The following is a 20273-nucleotide window of genomic DNA, read 5'->3' as shown; positions in this document are numbered from 1 at the left end:
CAATTGTACACGGCTTTGTTGAGACCACACCTGGAGTACTGTGTACAGTTTTGGTCTACCTACCTAAGGAAGGATATACTTGCCTTCGAGGCAGTGCAACAAAGGCTCACTAGATTGATTCCTGAGATGAGAAGGTGTTCTATGAGGAGAGATCGAGTACAATGGGCCTGTATTCTCTGGAGTTTAGAAGAATGGGATGTGATCTCATTGAAACATTAAAGATTGAGAGGGCTTGACAGAGTAGATGCTAAGAGACTATTTCTCCTGGCTGGAGAGTCTAGAACTAGGGGGCATAATCTCAGGATAAGAGGTCGGCTATTTAGGACTGAGATGAGGAGAAATTTCTTCACTCAGAGGGTTGTGAATCTTTGTAATTCTCTACCCCAGAGGGCTGTGGATGCTCAATCGTTGAGTATATTCAAGGCTGAGATCGATAGATTTTTGGACTCTAAGGGGATTGGGCAGGAAAGTTGAGTTGAGGTCAAAGATCAGCCATGATCTTATTGAATGGCGGAGCAGGTTCAAGGGGCCATATGGCCTACTCCTGCTCGTATTTCTTATGCTCTCTAATCTCGCCACGTAACTGAAGTCCCTCATCCATGGTACCATTCTGGTAAATCTCCTCGGCACCCGCTCCAAGGCCTTGACATCCTCCCTATAATGTGATCCCCAGAATTGGACACAATACTCTTGCTGAAGCCTAACCAGTGATTTATAAAGGTTTACCATAACTTCCTTGCTTTGGTACTCTATGTCTCTATTTATAAAGCCAAGGATCCAGTATGCTTTTTTTTAAAAAAACAGCCTTATCAACTTGTCCTGCTGCCATCAAAGGTTTAAAGGGTCACGAGTATCTAACATTTCCAATTACATAGATTCCCATTGTATTTGATGTAAATAGATAAGGATAAATAAACTATCAGAATGACAAATAATGATTAGTCAGATATGCGAAGATAAGAATAGCTTTATATTGACGTATCTGAAATGCATTCAGACAGCAGTGTGTTTTCACTGCATGTATAAGTCTTTGAATTGATAATTACTGTGCATAGTGACAAATCACCGCAAATCATGGGAATGAATGAATACAGTCTGCAGTATACCTGGCATAATTTCTTCCTCTTCCATAAGAGCAGGCACAATTGTACTTTTATAAATACAGTAATTTGTGATGCTAGCTTAATCAAAATAAAGACAACAATATTTATTTTCTTGGAACAGTTTGTGGCACAGTACCAAGTTATGCAAAAAGCACCCTGGTCATGCTTATTATTAAAGACTCAGTTTAATATACAGGAAATTTGACATTAAACACTGGCTACAGTTGTTGAACTGCTGGTCCTTTCAGTCTGTGGTGGAGCGGATACACATTTTAATGCTTTCCAAGAATCCTCAAAAAAAAACACCACAAAGGACAGAAAATTTACAAATTACTTATTAAGTTTGCATTCTTTTTGCGCAAAGCAATTCTGATGATCATAATCCTTTAACCAGTGATCAAGTAAATGGAAAGTTCAGAGACATTAATCTGCCGTGCTCTTCATCAAAATGACTATTTTTTAAAGTTTTTAAAAAACCCTGTGCTGGCATAACTTACTATAATTATAAATTTTCACAATTATTAATTGAAAAATTATAGCATTCCAGAACTGGCATCATGACAAGCAGATTCACAATGAGCTCCAACATCACAACCTCAACAACACAAAACAATTTCTTGCCATCCTTAAGCAGTATTCTCACAGTGGGCCGAAACTTCCTGAACATAACGTATTTTACTGAAATCTTCCAACCGGGAAACTAAACAAAGAGTAATTCGGTCAGGACATAATTTAAAACCTGATTGTCCAAGTTTTCAGTCCACCTAAAGTAAACGATTAAAAGCAGTGCATTTTCTGATAGAGAGCACCTTTCACTGGAAGTGTTGTATATAGGGACTTTCAAAAGGTGTTTGATAAACTGCCACAAAATAGACTTCTTAGCAAAATTGAAGCCCGTGGGATTAAAGAGGCAATGGTAGCATGGATAGAACATTAGCTAAAAGACAGAAAGCAGGGAGCAGTGGCGAAATGGTTGTTTTTCAGACTGGAGAAGTATGCAGTGTTGTCCCCCGGCGTCCATATAAGGACCACTGCTCTTTTTGAGATGTATTAATGACCTGGACTTGGGAATAGGTGGCCCAATTTCGAAGTCTGCAAATGATACAAAACTTGGAAATGTAGTAAACAATGAGGAGGATAATAGCAGACTTCAGGAGAAGAGTCAGACTGGTGAAATTGGCAGACACATGGCAGCTGAAATTTAATTCAGAGAAGTGTGAAGTGATGCATTTTGGGAGGAAAAATGAGGAGAGCTAATATAAACTAAATAGTACAATTTTACAGGACAGAAAGACTGGGGGTTCACATGCACAAATCTTTGATGGTGGCAGGACAAGTTGATAAAGCTGTTAAAAAAGCATGCAAAATCCTTGGCTTTATAAACAGAGGCATAATGTGCAAAAGCAAGGAAGTTAAGCTAAACCTTTATAGATCATTGGTTATGCTTCAGCTAGAGTACTGTGTCCAAATCCGGGCACCACACTTTAGGAAGGATGTCAAGGCCTTAGAAAGGGCACAGAGGAGATTGAATAGAATGGTACCATTCTATGGTTATGGGAGATTAAATAGAGGTGTTCAAAATTATGAGGGGTAATGATAGAGTAAATAAGGAAGATCAGTTTCCACTGACGGGTGGTTTGTTAACCAGAGGACACAGATTTAAGATAATTGACAAAAGAACCAGAGGGGTGATGAGAATTTATTTTACACAGCGAGTTGTTATGACCTGGAATGCACTGCCTGATAGGGTGGTGGAAGCAGATTCAATAGTAACTTTCAAAAGGGAATTGGATATACACTCAAAAAGGAACAATTTTCAGGGGCTATATGGGAAAGAGCGGGGCAGGATTAAGTGGACAACTATTTCAAAGAGCCGACAAGTATTTTGTAGATGCTGTTAGATTTCAGCTCCAGTATAATATATATGTCCTACCTGTAGATTCTATGTACTTCACACATCTCTCAATAAAAAGTGGTACAGGTTTATCAGGAGTAACCACATCTTGAAGGGGTACCCCAAAGTAATTGCTGTCCCAATTTCTTCTTGCTGGTAATGTAGGTTTTTGCCCCTTTGAAGAGTAATTATAAAAAGAAGGAAAAATTGTCAATTCTATTAGTTTGAAGAGTAATTATAAAAGAAGGCTAAATTGTTAATTCAATTAGCTTCCTAGACGTAGCTCAAGAGGATTAGAAATTTATGGTCCATTAGGTGAACTAAAATATAATTTCACAAGACTTTCATGCTTGGCATATTCTGTAAACGTGGCACTTCTTGACAATTTGCTACTTTTTCAGAAATATGACAATGAATTTCCACAAAATTTGAAGAATATATTACATGCTGGAATACAATAGCCGGTTCTGACTGACATCGGCTGTTCTTTTCTAGCAGGAATAATGATCTCCATGATCCAAAAATTTCTATATTTATATTCCAATCATTCCTCTAAAACACTACCTTTAAAATTGATGGATAGTCCAAATTAGAAACAAAGCATGATAGAGATTTACTAGTTTGTTCATTCTAAATACAGTATAAGCTCAATTTGAAAAGCGGATATTTGGAAAACTGATACTGCAGCTTGAAACAAATTCATGCCATTTCCTGTGCTCACATCTAGAATTCGGTTGGGGGGCGGGGGGGAAGAGAGACAAAAGAGAATGGTACCAGCTATATATAAAATTTGTTTCAAAGCAGGTCCACTGCGAAAGCAATCTACTGCACAACTTTGACAAGCTTGCTATTAGATCTTTTTTGCAATTTAATTACTTTCTGAATATCAATTCCATCTAGCTTTTCTTAATAAAAACAATCTAAGGATGCACAATGGTAGGTCATTGCGGTGACTATCATTTAGAAGAAATGTTAAAATATCTTAATAATTTTACAACATGTAGGGCCACAATTTAAAACACACAAATTTCAATTACAAAATGTACCTTTTTGTTTGGCTTTTGTGACTTTGGTTTTGTTGGCTTCTTTTCTTTTCTATGCCTCCTTGCTTCATCAACTTCTGGATCAGATGCAATAGCAGGATTATCAATCCCTGCTTTCCCGCAATTTTCTGGGGACAGTAAAGGATCTTCCTCACTCCCACGATGAGTTTTTCCCTTCTTTGGCTTGCGTGAAGACGACGACACAGTTTCGTCATCACTAACATCAAAGCGTTCTCTCCTATAATACAATCTAGCCTTTCTAAAAAGAGTCTTGGATTTGTATTTGTACTTTGAAGGCTTCCGTGTTATTGGTTGCTTTGATAATCGATCAATTAAGCCATTTTCTTCCTCACCTTGTGAATTATTTCCCCCAATCAAATTTGGCTTTCTTATGATCTTAGTAGTTTTTGAATCCTGGGGGGTCGAGTATATGTCATCCTCCACTTTGGGCTTTAATAGAGAATCTCTAGGGACAGAGTAATTGTCGGATGGATCTATGTCATCCAAATGGCCAAAAGGTCCTCGATTGTGTCTCTTTGGGTTTTTACCAATACCCTGTTCAATGGTTTTCACAAGATTTGGATCAAGTTTTCTCACATCATGCCTCGAAACAACAGGTTTAGGTTTAATGGGTGGAGGCACTTTATGGTTGTCATGATTAACAACTGGACTGCTGTGAACTGGATATTCAGTTCCTTCAAAATCTGATCGATGTTTGGAACGATCACTGGATGATGGAAGCAACTGTACCTCATCCCCAATAGGACTGTAAGGTGGGGGCGCTTCATTGTCATCTTCTGAATCTGGGTAATAATTGTAAGCTGGAGAACTTGCCCGAGGAGATAAGGAAAAGTCTTCACTAACATTAGTGGATTCTCTGGTGCTATCGCACATATATGAATTTTCAATACTATTTTTCTTCTCTAGAACTTCGCTGAAGAATGGTGTGAAGACCTCTGTCTGTCGATGATACTGTGATAAAGAATATATAGCAGTGAACTTTGCAGATATCTCAGTTGCTATATGCTCGCCCTCAGTCATCAACTCTTTAATTGCATCATTTTCAAAAAAGTCAGCTTGACTGTCAGTAACTGCCACCAACTGAACAGGAATTACATCTTGCACTTCTGCCAGAAAAGCACGGAGCATCGCCATGGATGCTTTTCGTTTTGCTGAATAAACTAGGATATACCCATGGACTAACTCATCCTTCCTTACACAAATGGATGAATGATACGAAAGTATTGTAACCTGGATTCGTTTACGTTTTTCACCAATAATCTTCTCAAGCAGGAGTGAATTATTGTGACCAGGTTGAGCAGCACTGCAAAATTGGGATTCCAGGAATGGTGAAAGAATTAGGTCAACATTGAACGGATCCCCACACATGGCACACATTACAATTCTCAAGTCAGCTTCTGATAGATCTTTAATACTGGGCAAGGGACTAACAACATTCAAATTGTGTTTCAATGCCTCAAGAAGTCCTCTAAGAGCTTGTTTTATTTGGAATTCATGAAATTTGCGAGTATAGGTTCCAGAGGGCACGTCAACAAAAGGACATTGCAACTTATTGGCAAGTTGCTGCCCCTGTAGTCTTAAAATAGGCAAGTTCTTGCAGCCAATGTCTCTCTGGTTTGCTAATATTAGTGTAAATGGAAGATTGGCTGTAAACCTGCCTTTCCTGTTTGGGGTAGTTTCATTTCTTATTCGTTCCATGCAATCTGCCATACAACTAAATGACTCTGTAGAGTTATAAACACAGAAATATCCATGAGGTTGATATGTTGTAGTCAGACCAGACAATACAAAAGTGTTTAGATCCAGTGGTTGAAGATCCAGTTCATAAATCTTACCATCCAAAGTGTACTCATCATCAGTACACTGTGCTCGAATCTCATTGGCTAGTTCTTGTGCAAGCCCATCTCTACCCAAGAGAACAAGGTTAAGTTTATCAATATTGGCACTATCCTGATACATGTTTGGCCGATTGTTATCAAACTGTATAAGGTTGGTAGAAAGCAACTGCTCCACCTTAATGTCCATGCAATTATGGCTACTTAGACAAGTTTCTTTTGTTGGGTGATACACAAATCCTATGTGTTTTAACAGAAGAGATTCCCGATCTGGTGCAAGTTTTTGTAAAGCCCTGTATCTTGGTTCTTCACTCAGAACCGTATTGATTTCACTCATTTTGGGTGTTGCATTAAGATCCAGATCATAAAAAAGTTCAGAGTGTTCAAAAAGCATTTCCTGGAATTCCTCTTTTGCTTTTTCAACTATTTCTCGCTGATGTCTACTATAAACCTCTCTACGATCAACATCAGTTATAAACTTGCAAGCTTCATTGTCCATGACAAAACATAAAACCTCCTCCCAGGGCTTACCAGGTGTTATGAACTGAACCTTTTCAAGGTGTTTCTTAAACTTTTCCTTCATTTCAAGCCTTCTCCTCTCAGAAATCAAATGTTGCACATGATTGTGGTAAACCTTTTCTCCTTCTGATGTATTAAGCAGATCAAAGGGAAGTCTTTTATCATTCATATTATCTATGTGGTCAGTTTCATCCCAGGGTGTTTTTTCTAGCACAACAAACCAGAGTGGGAAGTCAGGCCTTTGTTCCAAAACACTTTGAGCTTCTGACCAGTTCAAATGTTCAATTTCATCAAGCTCAGGAAGGAGTGTATTAAGGGCTTTTGGTAACAAAGCAATATATTCTTCCCGTCGCTTTTTAATATGTTCCTGTTTGAGTTGCTCCATGTGCTTAGAAAATGTGTTTTTTGCCTTCTTTGTCCCCTCCAAGGTTATGTACTCTTCATAATCAGGGTGGTTTTTCAATTTATTACTAACAGTTTTCCACTCTGCATGATAATCTTTCACTGTCTGGACAATCAACTTTTCAAACTTGTCTGTTGATGATGCAACAAGTTGTCTCTGCTGCTTATAAGCATCCAGATATGGAATAACCTTTGTCTTTCCCCGCGTTTTATCCAACAACTGGATTAAAGTAGCAAAACACAAGTCCACATTCACATGAAAACGTGCTGAAGTTTCCACAACAGGCATATTTTTTTTATTTGTTGCAAAAGCCTGCACCTCCCGCAGGTAGTGATCAACACATTCATCACATTTTGTTGCAGCTATAACAACAGGTTTTTTTGTTTTAGCCAACTGAGCAACAAGGTTATTTACAAACTTAAGCTGATCATCGAATTTCCTATTGCACCCTTTGCTTACATCAATGCATAAGAGGAAGCCGTCAATGGTCAGCTTTCCATCTGGCATCTGCTTCTGCTCGAAGTCTTGTTCTAAACCCAGCTGATCAGTGCAGATGTACATCAACTTTTCAGCTGACTGCAGTTTTGATACAGCTGCTCGTTTTATATATAGTTGTAAGTTTGTGCTTCGATGAGGCAGAAAGGTTTGGTCATCAATAAACTCAGTCTGTTCAATGATTTGCACTTTATATTCAGTTCCTTCCTCACTTGTGTGGCTTACGTCACCCCAGAACAGAAAATGGTCATTGTTGACAACACGGCCTCCAAAATCAATCGTGCTGAGTACTGAGGTATGCTCTGGATAATAATCATCAGCTTTTGGGTGCACATATCGATTGCACAAACAAGACTTTCCAACACCACTTGTACCTTTCTCCTTCTCTGTCCCTGATAATCCCACCACACTAATACTGTATGTTGTGGGACGCAGTTCTTTGTTTTTTGCCATCATATTTCTCCACTCATCCCATTACATTTGAAGACAGCATGGAAAGTGCTCCTTATTCTGTAGTAAGCCCACACACAGTGGGTCACTGCATCTGTTCAGGACCAGTCAACTTGAACTCCATTTTCACTGAAAATGCACTTTTCTCCTGAATTTTATTTATATCCATAGCTTCTCAAAATATAATTTCTGTTTAAAACAAACAAACAAAGTCAGTTGAAAGATACATCAATCACAACTTATATAGGATAAATAAAAGGACATATACCAATGTGATATGACAAATACCACAAGTGAAGATGGGTAGATAATCCACATGTGGTTTTTGATCAGCCATATACTTGAATATATTTACCAGCTCACCAGCTTATATTCTACTTGTATTGCCTCAAAGTACAATCGGATTGTGGCAGTGACACATAAGTGAAAATATGATTTCATAACATTCAATTATTAGAAGCAAAGTACCAGGAAAAAACAAACTGGATTTAAAGTCTGAAAAACTCAAATAATAAAAAGAATATAGTACCATGTAGTCTTCTACTGCAATTTTTATTCCACTCAAAGGCAGCATTACCCTTTGTAGTTCTCAATTATGTAATCGCTCATTAATTAAATTATAAAACTCACTTCATAACATTTCATTTATACAAGTATGTTTTATTTGAATATTTCAGGTTTTTAATTTGTTTATAGTTTGATATTTGAAAACAGACGTCCAATACTCTGTAATGGTTATCTACTTGAAGGCATATAAATATAGTCTATAATTGTTTGAAATACTCGTGTCCCTTGATTTTAGCGAGATTTTCATTGAAGCAACTGCGAATTTCCCTTTTAAATATGCACAAATAAAATCCACTGACTTATGTAATTTCATCGCTTAAATTTTCATTTGATATATCCCGATTATGAAACAAACTACTAGAAAAAAACTACAGTAGTGTACAAACTAAACGAGCCTCCGATTATAAATTACACGCACAGCTGCGGCAATTTCACCGCAGATAAAACGTAGAAATTCTCTATGCTTCACTCAGTGCGTTACGGCAGGTTTATAAAACACCATTCTGGTGTAGAATAATTATTAAAAAGATCGCGCATCATTTCAGAGGAATTACGATGACGGATATGTGACTCGATCCATTGAAATAAAATGATAAGAGTGTATAAATTAACCGTGATAATTTTCATAGTTCCCCTTTACCCACTTTTAAGTCAAATGATTTAAGGACCACAAAAAAAAATCTGAATTTACTGAGTACAGGGCATTCCAATTTCATCTCCTACAGACATCTTCAACAGGCCTTGTACCCTCCCCCACTTTAAGCAGAAATCCAGAATCCGTATTTTCAAAAAATATATATATATAGATATGTGAATCAAAAAGAACGCAAATTCCAGTTCAGTTACATCACCATCATCATCAGTTTGCTAGTATATATTTTTACGGTTTCTTTAAACTGTTTCAAGGAATACTAGTCTGGACAGGTCAAGGAAGGATCATACCGGCCTAAAAAAAGAAAGGAGAAATGGGGGAGAAAACTATTCAGCAAAAAAAAATCACTCATATAAACCAATCGCGACACTCGGAGAGAGATCGGTGACAGACTGGATGGAGGAGGCCGGTTGCCAAAAGCTCCTTGTTAACCCCCCCACCCCAAGCTCCCGATCCCCTCCATTGTATCCGGAATTTCCCCTTACCCAACATGGTCGCTGCCAGCCTTCCCTTCCCTCAGCGGCCTGGCCTGGCTCGGCCCGGCTCGACTCAGCTCGCTCCCCTGCTTCGTCACACCGGGATTAGCAAGACAACGCTTCGCTCTAACAGCAACTATACGTGGGCAGCCACCGCCGCTTCTCCCTTTTCCTTCAGTTTTATTTTTTCAACTCCCTCCATAGAACAATTTCTATTAAAATAATAAATACATTTTTTTTAAATATATAAAAAAACAAGTCTGCGGCAGCGATAACACTCAGCTCACTACCAAGTTTTTTTTCCCCCCCCTCCCTCCTCCCTCTTGACTGAACGGGGAAATCAAAACGTCCGATGGACTGAAATGGCGGATAGCGTCGGCACAACTTTTCCAGCTATTTGGGCTCCTAAAGCAAACTCGTCTCGTCGCTCCCTCCCCCGCAAACAACGACACGAGAAGGAGCGGCAGCAGCGGCGGCGTCCTCGTCCTTCCAACGGCAACCAGACTCGGCACGCGCGCGCTCACGTCCTCACGCAAGCCCAATCCTGGAGGTAATGCTCACGTCACAATTGGGATTGGGGGGGGGGGGAAGAGTGTGGAAGAGATGAGCGGAGGGACCGAGGAAAGGAATGTTGTCTCCTCCCTCTCTCCCTCCCTCCCCCTCGCTTCGCACGGCGCAGAGGGAGAGGAACAGCAATGGTTATAGGTCAGCTTTCGTTGCCGGTGTTAGTCGAAATTCCTGGGACGCCAGGAGCCAAGAAAATGCAAAGAATTCCTAGCCCCGTGGAGGAGGGGCTCGAAGGAGACATGGGAAAGCATAGCTATAGGCAAGGTCGAGACATGCATGGGCTAAAGAAGAGATTGGGGAGGAAGCTTTCTGTTTGTCGGCACGAAATACGACGTGGCAGGGACTGAACCCTGATTTTAGGTTGCGGTAGCAGCTGCAAACCCATACCAGAATGTTGACGATGGGTCACAAGACCTGAAACGTTAACCCTACCTTATCGCCACAGATGTTGCCTGACCAGATGCGTGTTTCCAGAATTTTCTGGTTTTACTTCGGAATGTTGACTTATTGCGAGCTTTGTGGCACATAATACAGTATATTAATGTTCAAAATTTGCAAGTGGTTAGTTGTTTTCCATGGCCTTTTTGTCAGCTAAATATTAGTCTTGCTTGGAGCTTTTTTCATCTGTGCTATGTCTTATCTTCCATCACAGAGAAGTTAGTTTCTGTTCTCATGAATACTGATTTCAATTAATGACGAACTGACGAGATGACCGCTAACAATTCACTACAGTCGCACAATTGCCAACACATTAAAAGATGCTGTGATTTGAAAGACCTTTACCACGATGGAGGGGAGGCACAATGTGTAGTACTGGTAAACCTTCATTGGCTCCAGTACCTACAATTTGAAAACTTTGCAATAAAAGAGGGAAAGCAATTGAAAATATTTTAATATTGAGAATATTTAAAGAGACCTGTACAAATAGGTTTTGTACTTCTCTGAAAAGGGAAACCCGGTAACACTTTTCTTGTACTAGCTTGTAATACTATGTTTTAAGAGATATACACAATTATTTTCAAAGATTAAGACTTGAACTAACAAACAAAAGTTGACAAATCTTGCTGGACTGTCAAATCTCCCTGAAATCACTCTCCAATACCACCTTTCCAAAGGTGGTAGCACTCTTGCCTCTGAGAAAGAAGTCGTGGGGTCAAGTTGCACTCCCAGAGACTAGAGCACATAATCCAGGCTGAGGGAGTGCTGCCTGTTGGAGGTGCCATCTTTCGGTAAACTGAGTTCCCGACTGCCCTTTCAGATGGACACAAAAGATCCTATGGCAATGTTTGAAGAAGAGCAGGGGAGTTCTCCTGATGTCCTGGCCAATATTTATCACTAAAAAACAGATCATCTGGTCATTTATCTCATTGTTTGTGGGACTTTACTGTGTGCAAGCTGGCTGCAGCATTTACCTACATTAAACAGTGACTACATAGAATCATACAGCACAAAAGGAAGCCATTCAGCCGATCATGTCTCTGTCGGCTCTTTGAGTTATCCAATTAGTCCTGCTCCCCTGCTCTTCCCCAGAGCCTTGTAATTTTTTCCTGTTCAAATATATATCCAATTCCCTTTTGAAAGTTACTATTGAATCTACTTCCACCACCCTTTCATGCAGTCCGTTCCAGATCATAACTCACTGCATGAAAACATTTCTCCTCATCTGCCCGGGTTCTTTTGCCAATTATCTTAAATCAGTGTCTTCTGGTTACCAACCCTCTTGCCAGTGAAAACAGTTCATAATTTTGAACACCTCTTTTAAATTTCCCCTTACCCTTCTCTGCTCTATGGAAAACAATCCCAGCTTCTCGAGTCTCTCCACATAACTGAGGTAATTCAGTTCAGTATTCAATAGCACTTCATTGGCTGTGAAGTGCTTTGGGACATCCTGCAAGTTGGTTCTTTATTTCTTATGCAGTACGTTCTTAAAGATCTTTTGGAAGTCGAGATACTATACGTAATATAATCAAACTGGGATGCCACCTCCTTAAAAAAAAAAATTCTGAGGTTGGTCAGGCAAAATTGACCCATTCTAAAGCAATGTTGACTGCATTTGTTAGGTTTTTTCACAAGAACTCTTACATTTTATTTTTGATTGTTGGTCCCAATAGTTTTCTAATGATTGATGTCAGGCTAATGTAGCTATCATTGCCAAGTATGGCTGTGTTGCCTTTATTGAAAATGGGAACTATATTTGTCTGTTTCCAGTCTTTCTAAACCTCCCCACTGTTAAATGATCCCCTCAAAATGACAGCTAGTTTGAAGTTCTTTATATAATATATTTTTAAATTTCAGATTTCTGTGTTGTCATTTAATTTTGTAGCTTAACTTTTTTTCCTTTTCACCTGAAATTTTACGCCAAAAACTGATATAAACAGGTTTTACACAGTTACTATGATGCAAGTAGCAACAATTGATCGTGTTACGTAAAAGTAGTTATCCCACCTCACAATATTCTTTTTGTAGAAAGATAAGTGTAGCTTAAAATGCTTATTATGTTAGTGGCATTGATAAATTGATCGAAGAACCCGAAGCATACACACACATATATATATATATATATATATATATATGCTTCAGGTTCTTCCATAATATATATAAAGATTGCATGATGGGAAGCAGTGACTTAGGGGGAAAAACACCAAGTGACATCAAAGTAGAGGTGGTATATTTACAAAAACCCTTGTATGGCTTTGAAATTCTGTGAACCAATATTTTGATCTGATTTTGACACATTTACAGCTGCAGAAGCAGTGAGTGGGGTGAAATACTTCAGGTGTGATCTTAGATGAGATATCATTTTAGGCTTCATTCCTAAGGTGTTCAGACTGCACTGTAGAAATAAAAACCTCCAAGAGTGAAAGTAGGGAAAGAAAAAGATCAGATGGGAAAAGAGAAGTCACAAAATCAGAGAGAAGCTTATCTACTTGCTAGTAAAGTCTGGCAGACTGACAAAGAGAAGAGTGACATTCAGCAATCAAGAACAGAAAGTGTTTTAAAAAATTCCTGAATCTGAAGGCAGATTCTTGAGACAGAGCAGAGAAAATATGTCCATAAAGATACAGGAGACATGAGCAGGGTCCCAGTGGTGTAAATGCACTGCTAATTCATATGTGTGGATATCATACAAGGAAGGGATCAGCTTGGCTGTGATCCTTGCAGTAGTCAAACAGCCTGCCAGTGCTCAGTGTCCAGGCTCTCACATTAGGAGTGATAACGGCCACGAGGACAAAATATCAGAGTTGTTGTTGCCCACTGGAACCATACGACAGCAACTACAACTTGCATTTATGTAGCGCCTTTAACATAGAAAAAATGTCCCAAGGCACATCACAGAAGCATAATCAGTCAAAAATAAATGCCAAAGCAAAGGAGGAAATATTAGGACGGGTGACCATAGGCTCAGTCATAGGTGGGATTTAAGGAGGGTCTTAGAGGAGGAATGGGGGATGGAGAGGCAGAGCAGTTTGGGGAGGCAATTCTAGAGCATGGGGCCGAGATGGCTGCCATTGATGGAGTCGTTCACCTGACGAAGGTGAACGACTCCATCACATCGTTCACCTGATGAAGGAGGAAGCCTCCGAAAGCTTGTGAATTTAAAATAAAATTGCTGGACTATAACTTGGTGTTGTAAAATTGTTTACAATTGATGGAGTGAAGAGAGAGGGAATACATAGAAGGCCAGAGTCAAAGGAACAGAGATTCAGGGAGTTGTAAAGCTGGAGGAAGGTACAGAGATAGAGAGGGTAAGGTAATGAAAGGATTTAAACACAAGGATGGGAATTTTAAATTGGAGCTGTTGGGGGACAGGGAACTAACATAGATCAGCAATAACAGGGTGATAGGTGAGTGGAACCTGGTGCAAGATAGGATACGGGCAGAAGATTTTACAGAGGGTGGAGGATAGAAGGTCAAGTCTGGAAGTGACAAAGGCATGAATGAGGGTTTCATTGACGGATGGACTGAGGCAGGGGTGGAGGCAGGCAATGTTATGGAGATGGAAGTAGGCAGTGTCTATGATGGAGAATATATAGGGTCGGTACCTAAGCTTGGAATCAAAGAGGATGCCAAAATTGCCAGCAGTCTGAGACAATGCCAGGGAAGGGGATAAAATCAGTGACAAAGGTGTGGAGTTTATAGCAGGGGCCGAAGACAATGGTTTTAGTCTTCCCAGTGTTTAACTGGAGGAAATTAATGATCATCCAACGACTGGATATCGGACAAGCTGTCTGCCTACACAGAGGAACCGGAGGGGTCAAGAGAGGTGGTTGAGAGGTAGAGCTGGGTGTCAGAGAATCATAGAAAGTGACGGCACAGAAGGAGGCCAATCAGCCCATCATGTCTGTGCCAGCTGTGGGACTGCCCTCACTTAGTTCCACTCTTACCCATCTGATCGTAGCCAGATCATCTCCTGCAATGGCTTCTCTTCCCACCTCTACATCATTACCTCCGGAGTCCCCCAATCATCTATCCTTGGCCACCTCCACTTCTCCATCGACATACTGCCCTTTGGCAACATCGGAATTGTGGGAAAACTGAACTCAGATTTAGGAGGTAACACCTGCAAAGATTTTGGAGAGGAAATGGAGGTTGGAGGTGGGACAGTAGTTTCTGAGGTCAAGAGGCCTCAGGTGTGGCTTTTTTGAGGAAGGTGTTAAGACAGTAGTTTTGAAAAGAGCTATCCAGCTTAATCCCACTTTCCAGCACTTGGTCTGTTACCCTGTCGGTTAAGGCACTTCAAGTGCACATCCAGGCACTTTTTAAATGAGTTGAGGGTTTCAACTCATGTTTTGAACACTGATGTGTCATCAACATACATGTGGAAGCTGACCTCATGTTTGCAAATGATGTCGCCAAAGGGCAGTATGTGGATGGAGAAGTAGAGGCGGCCAAGGATAGATGATTGAGGGACTCCGGAGGTAATGATGCAGAGGTGGGAAGAGAAGCCATTGCAGGAGATGCTCTGGCTACAATCAGATAGGGTAAGAGTGGCACTAAGTGGGGGTAGTCCCACTGAGCTGGACATGGAAGGAAAGGCGTTTGAGGACCAGGTCAAAGGCTGCAGTGAGATCAAGGAGGGACAATGCACCACAGTCACAGTGGATGTTATTGGTGACTTTGTTTAGGGCCGATTCAGTGCTATGGCAGAGATAGAAACCTGATTGGAGAGATTTAAATGTGGAATTGTGGGAAAACTGAGCTCAGATTTAGGAGGTAACATCACTTGCAAAGACTTTGGCGAGGAAATGGAGGTTGGAGATGGGACTGCAGTTTCCAAGGACAAGAGGGGTCAGGAGTGGCTTTTTTGAGGAAGGCGTTAGGACAGTAGTTTTGAAAGGGAGGGGGACAGTATCTTAGGAAAGGGAACCATTTACAATGTCAGCTCGCATAGATCTGGAAGGGAAATCGGGTGGTCAGCAGTTTAGTGGGAATGGAGTCAAGGAAGGAGGAGGTAGATCTCTTGGACGATGAGCTCAGAAAGGGCATGAGAGGAGATAAGAGAGAAATTAGAGAAAGATACAGGGCTGGGGCAGGGTGAGAGCCTAGGGAAAAGTTTGGCTTGGTCGGCAAGGGGAAGGGAGTGAAGCAGCAGATGCAGCTGAATGGATGGTCTCAATCTTAGTGACAAAGAAGTTCATGAGCTTCTGGCTCTTGTTAGAGGTGAGGGTGGAGGGAGCAGGACAGAGGGGTTTAAGGAGAAGGTTGGTCATGGAGAAAAGCTGGAATAGTTTGCTATTCCAGGCAGAGGAGAATGAGGCACAATAGCGCTTGATGTGGTCCAGCCAAATTCGCTGATGGATGGCTAAACCAGTTGTGTGTCAGATGAGCTCCATTTTGGGGGATCAACCAGGAAAAGAGTAACAGTTGTGCTTGGGCCAAGGACATCATTGATGTAATTGAGGGTGCAGTTGAGCAGATTGACGGCTGTATAAGTATTAGGGTGAATGGTGGGCAAAAGGCAAGGCTGGGTTTAGAAAGTGCAGTTGTAAGTGACCTGGGGAAAAGGATTTTCCAGGAGCAGACACAAAAGAAAGTGCATGAGACATTGCCTTCAGAAGAGAAGAGGAGATGCAAAGAAAAGGGATGGGGAAGTCTGAGGCTACTAGGTGTGAAGGGAAAGCACGAACAACAACAGGATGTTGATCCTTTCAAAAAGTAAAAATTACTGAATGTCTTAATTTTCCTGCTATTTGAGGAGAAAATCCAACATGGTGTTTGTTTCATGCGTGGGAGAATTGCAGGATCAAAATCCTTTTCTGTATGCTTATCAGTTCCTCCCCCTCCCTTCATCCATGAGAATCACTCAGATGAAGCACTAGTCGTAAAAATATTCTAACATTGTGACATAAATAAACTATGATTTCCAGTTCAACATGTAAAAAATAAACATTTGCAATGTTGCATTTCAAGTTTTTTTGTTATCATGTATCTATCGAATCAATGCCTTATTGTAACTAATGGTGCAAATGGTAGATTTAGCTCAGCAATACACAAACTGAAATCTTCCATAAGTGACATAATTTAAAATATAATAATGCAAATGTGATGGAGCATAATTAAATAAAAAATATAATCCTTGGATCTATTAATAGCTCCTGCGTATCAAAGCAAGAGCAGCTTAGTGCTAATTACTCTTGTTAATTGAGAGTATAGGTACAGCACCTACTATATTTCTAGGAATTTTTGCAGTTCTATTTCCGCTGTGAATTGGGAGAGTCCATTTACATTGGTATGGCTGTATTCCTTAGGTACAAGCTTTTTAATGACTTTTTTGTCCTTTTCGAGGTTGAGACTATACACTCAGCACTTAGCATCATATCAAGCACTGCCAAGCACGTGATTTTTTTTCATTTCCCACTGGAGTGCAGTTGTCAAATTTGTACTGAATTTAGGGCAGTTTTGTGTTGTAGCAGGGGCTGAAGACAATGGCTTCAGTTCCCCCTTCTACTTTGAGAAAACCCAAATTGGTTTCACAAAAAACTCATGAGCACCTCACAGGGAGGGGACAAATGGTAAGAAGATGGAAGCAGGCAAGTAACAACAGAGCTGAAGTTGGACATGGGAACTGTATGGATCTGATCATGGTTGTCAGCCACTCTGGCTTGTATTGATAGATGAGGAGGAAAAAAATAAAGTGAGGAAACAATGAGAATGGAAGATATTTCATCTGATTAGTTTTGGCTAGATTTGAACCTGGGCCTAGAGCTAAAAGGCCAGTGTCTCACTGTGGGGTGTAGCCACAGTGAGGAAGGACAGGGGTTTGGCTGCATTGAGGGGGAGGTTTTGTGGTTGGGTGCACTGGGAGTGGGGTCTCTGGGTCTGGGAGAATTGAGGAGTGGGGTCCCAGGGTCTGGGAGAATTGGAAAAGTTGTTAAGGTCCGTCAGTACTGGGGTTAGATGTTTCCAATGGCATTCTTGAGGGATGTCCCAGGATGTGAAAGCACGAGGATGGGGTCCTGTGAACTGGAAGCACTGGTGGGGTCCTGGAGTTTGGGAGTAGTGAGGAAAGAGGAGAGGTCCATGGTCTGGCAGCATTAGTGAAAGGTATCAGGGACTGTTAGTACTGGGGGAGGAAGGGGAAGAATGGGATCTGGAGGCCTGGGTGTATCAAGTGAGAAGGTCTTGGGGTGTGGCAGTTTTGGAGGAGGGGATCAGGGAGAGTCTGGTGATATGGGGGGAGCAGGGTTTGGCATTACTGGGGAGGAGTGCTACAAGTCTGGTAGAGTGGGTGGGACTCGCATGATCTGCGAGTACATGAAAGGTATTCCAGGGTCTGGGTTCTCCAAATGGATTCTGGAGTTTGAGAGTACTGGAGAAGAGAGGGGAGGGGACGGGGTGGCGGAGAATCTATGAATATTGGAGGCAGGCTCAAAATAATGTGACCCAACCCAATCCTAGTTCACCCATTCCTAAGCTTCTGGAGCTCTGTGTTGTGCTCCTGGGCTGTCAGCCAGGGTCTTGGCCTGAAGCCTGTTTTTAAAGTACACTTTGCACTAATACAATATTTGTTGACCATATGTGCAGATGGAATTAGCAAATATATGAGTAAGGCATGAATAACACCAAAAACTGTCTATCTCCTTCTTACTTTGTCTCATTCTCTCTAACAAAGTTGTCTCTAGTTAAAATGTTTGCATTTTCCAACGACTAAATTAAGCTGATTGTTAAGAAAAAACCTATGTGTTTACATGGGAATCTTTCAAAATTCAATCAATTTGAGTTTTGTTTCAGAAAAAGAAAAAATTAGGCTGGATCCTCCTTTGAATTACCACCCATTTTGGGGTGTAAAATAAAGTTTTGGGTTCTTAAAAGCTACCGCCTCAAAACCACCACTAAAAAGCCTCACTAGAATTATCCTCCAAAAACCCAACAGTCCCATTAAAGACCCATCAGGACTCCAATCCGCCGAAGGTAAATGGGGTCAGAGGTGGTGCTAACCCCTCTGACCCATATTCCCCCAACCTTTGCCCCAAACTCACCACAAATAATTACCGCCTCCATACAAGCGGTAGCAGGAACTGCAACAAGGTATCCCTGAGGCAGATACCATATTGAGAAGACCATGCTGTTACTGAAGACTGGTGTTAGTTTGCCTGTGTACTGATCTCTTTAGAACTTTGGAGGTTCAGTCAGGATTTTTGCTCTTAGTTTACCTACTCCGTTATGGCACCTTACATACTCAAGGGCCAGCCCAGATACACCCACTCAGGAAATTGTGGGGAAATGTGGCCCTCAGCAGCTCCCTTCCCATCACCTCTCCCAATGACTAATGCTTCCTCCTACCGCATCCCCCCATGACATTCCTTAACCCTTCATCTTCCCACTACCCATTCCTTCCACCCAGTTACTCATATCGCTATTTCTATCTTTCCCCTTTGACCTGTCCACTCAACCCTTGTATCCTCTTGCTGCATTGTCCTCTGTGCAATCTGAACCCTCCATTCAGTCTCCCGACTCACCCAAAGGTGGGTATTGAGAGGTAACCAAGTTCCCCTTCCCCTCCCTTCCTATCTGTTTTGATCAAACGGCCTTTGTTTGCTTTCAAAATTCAACTTGTTTTTAAATAAATCAAAGTAGAATGAGCGAAAACGATCTGCCTGCCTTTCTCACTGTCTATGTCTTTCCTCCTCCTTCTTTCTGTCTCATTTGTGGTAGAAATTAGAATCTTTGTCTCGCAGGTGTCTGTGATTACCATTGACCTTTTCTGTCAACAAAATTTGGATGAAGATAATTAGTTGGCTTCAAAAATTCATCGAGTATTTTTTTGAAAATAGAAATAACATTAAATGAAGAAAGGCATTCTCTCCCTCTGTGACCCCAGATTTTTTCTCCCCTCCTCAGTTTAATACACTTTTAAAGTTTAAAGTGTACAAAACAAAAACTACTATGTGTGCATCATCAGAACACTCATTTTCTTTCTCTCTCACACTCACACATACACTCACAGTCTGTCTGTTTTTTGAAATAACCAATTAAAATGTAAAGCTTTTGAAATTTGTTTTCTTTTTCAAAATTATTTGAAGAAAAGCTATTAGGTAGAAAGTGCTTTGTGCTAAAAAAAAGAAAAAAAAACATCAGTGGAGCTTATGAGCAGTATTGATGGATTCTGGGAAATTAAGTGCACTGCATATGCTCAAATTCAGCTCACAGAATCACAGCTCTGGGCAAAAATATCAAATCCAAGCCCAGGTTTTTGGGAGAGGCCTTCAAAGGAAACCTTTAATCAAGGTATTAAAAGACACAAAAGTCAATTCACTAGATACATTTAATTGTTATTGTGAAATATCCTTTTTTGTTTTGTTGAAATCATTACTTTGGACATTAGAAATTTTAGTTAATGAGAAAAAATGGTGGATGAAAGTTTTTTCAAAGCATTTAGAGTAATTTGTGGGAACCTGGAAGCCAGATGACACAATCATGGCATGATATCCTCTCATTATAAAACAGCAGCTATCGTGTGTCACACAGTTTGACATCTGCAACGTTGAAAATGCCTATTACAGTGCCACCTACAGAAGTAACAGGTACTGCAGATACTTGCAATGAATTTTCAATGAACTACATGCCCCACACATCAAATTTAATGTATAATAGATAGATGATGGTTAATAGATACATAGATAAATATTTAGAAACTAAGTTAAAAACTAGTTTCTAATACCACGAATGAGTGAGAAGTAATATATTGTCTGGCATATATGTCCGGCACAGACATGATGGGCCAAATGGCCTCCTTCTGTGCCGTAA

The 20273-nt window shown here is 40.6% G+C and overlaps 1 protein-coding gene across 2 annotated transcripts in view; it reads right to left on the bottom strand.

Moving 5' to 3' along the window:
- The window catches only part of arhgap5 (Rho GTPase activating protein 5), a 126265-nt gene that overhangs the window by 57569 nt on the left and 48423 nt on the right, over positions 1 to 20273 (bottom strand). The window contains exons 1-3 of one of the 2 annotated variants that reach the window (XM_067991427.1): positions 9468 to 10004; positions 4044 to 7952; positions 3037 to 3172 (exon numbers count right to left, since the gene is read on the bottom strand). In XM_067991427.1, coding sequence (XP_067847528.1) covers positions 3037 to 3172; positions 4044 to 7769 — 3862 coding nt within the window. In that variant the 5' untranslated portion in view covers positions 7770 to 7952; positions 9468 to 10004. Of the gene's footprint in view, positions 1 to 3036; positions 3173 to 4043; positions 7953 to 9467; positions 10005 to 20273 lie in introns of those variants that run through there. The other variant, XM_067991428.1, reaches the window with a different exon arrangement.

This window comes from Heptranchias perlo, chromosome 10, assembly GCF_035084215.1.
Source record: "Heptranchias perlo isolate sHepPer1 chromosome 10, sHepPer1.hap1, whole genome shotgun sequence".
Taxonomy (NCBI): domain Eukaryota; kingdom Metazoa; phylum Chordata; class Chondrichthyes; order Hexanchiformes; family Hexanchidae; genus Heptranchias; species Heptranchias perlo.
This window is presented reverse-complemented; position numbering and strand designations above follow the sequence as displayed.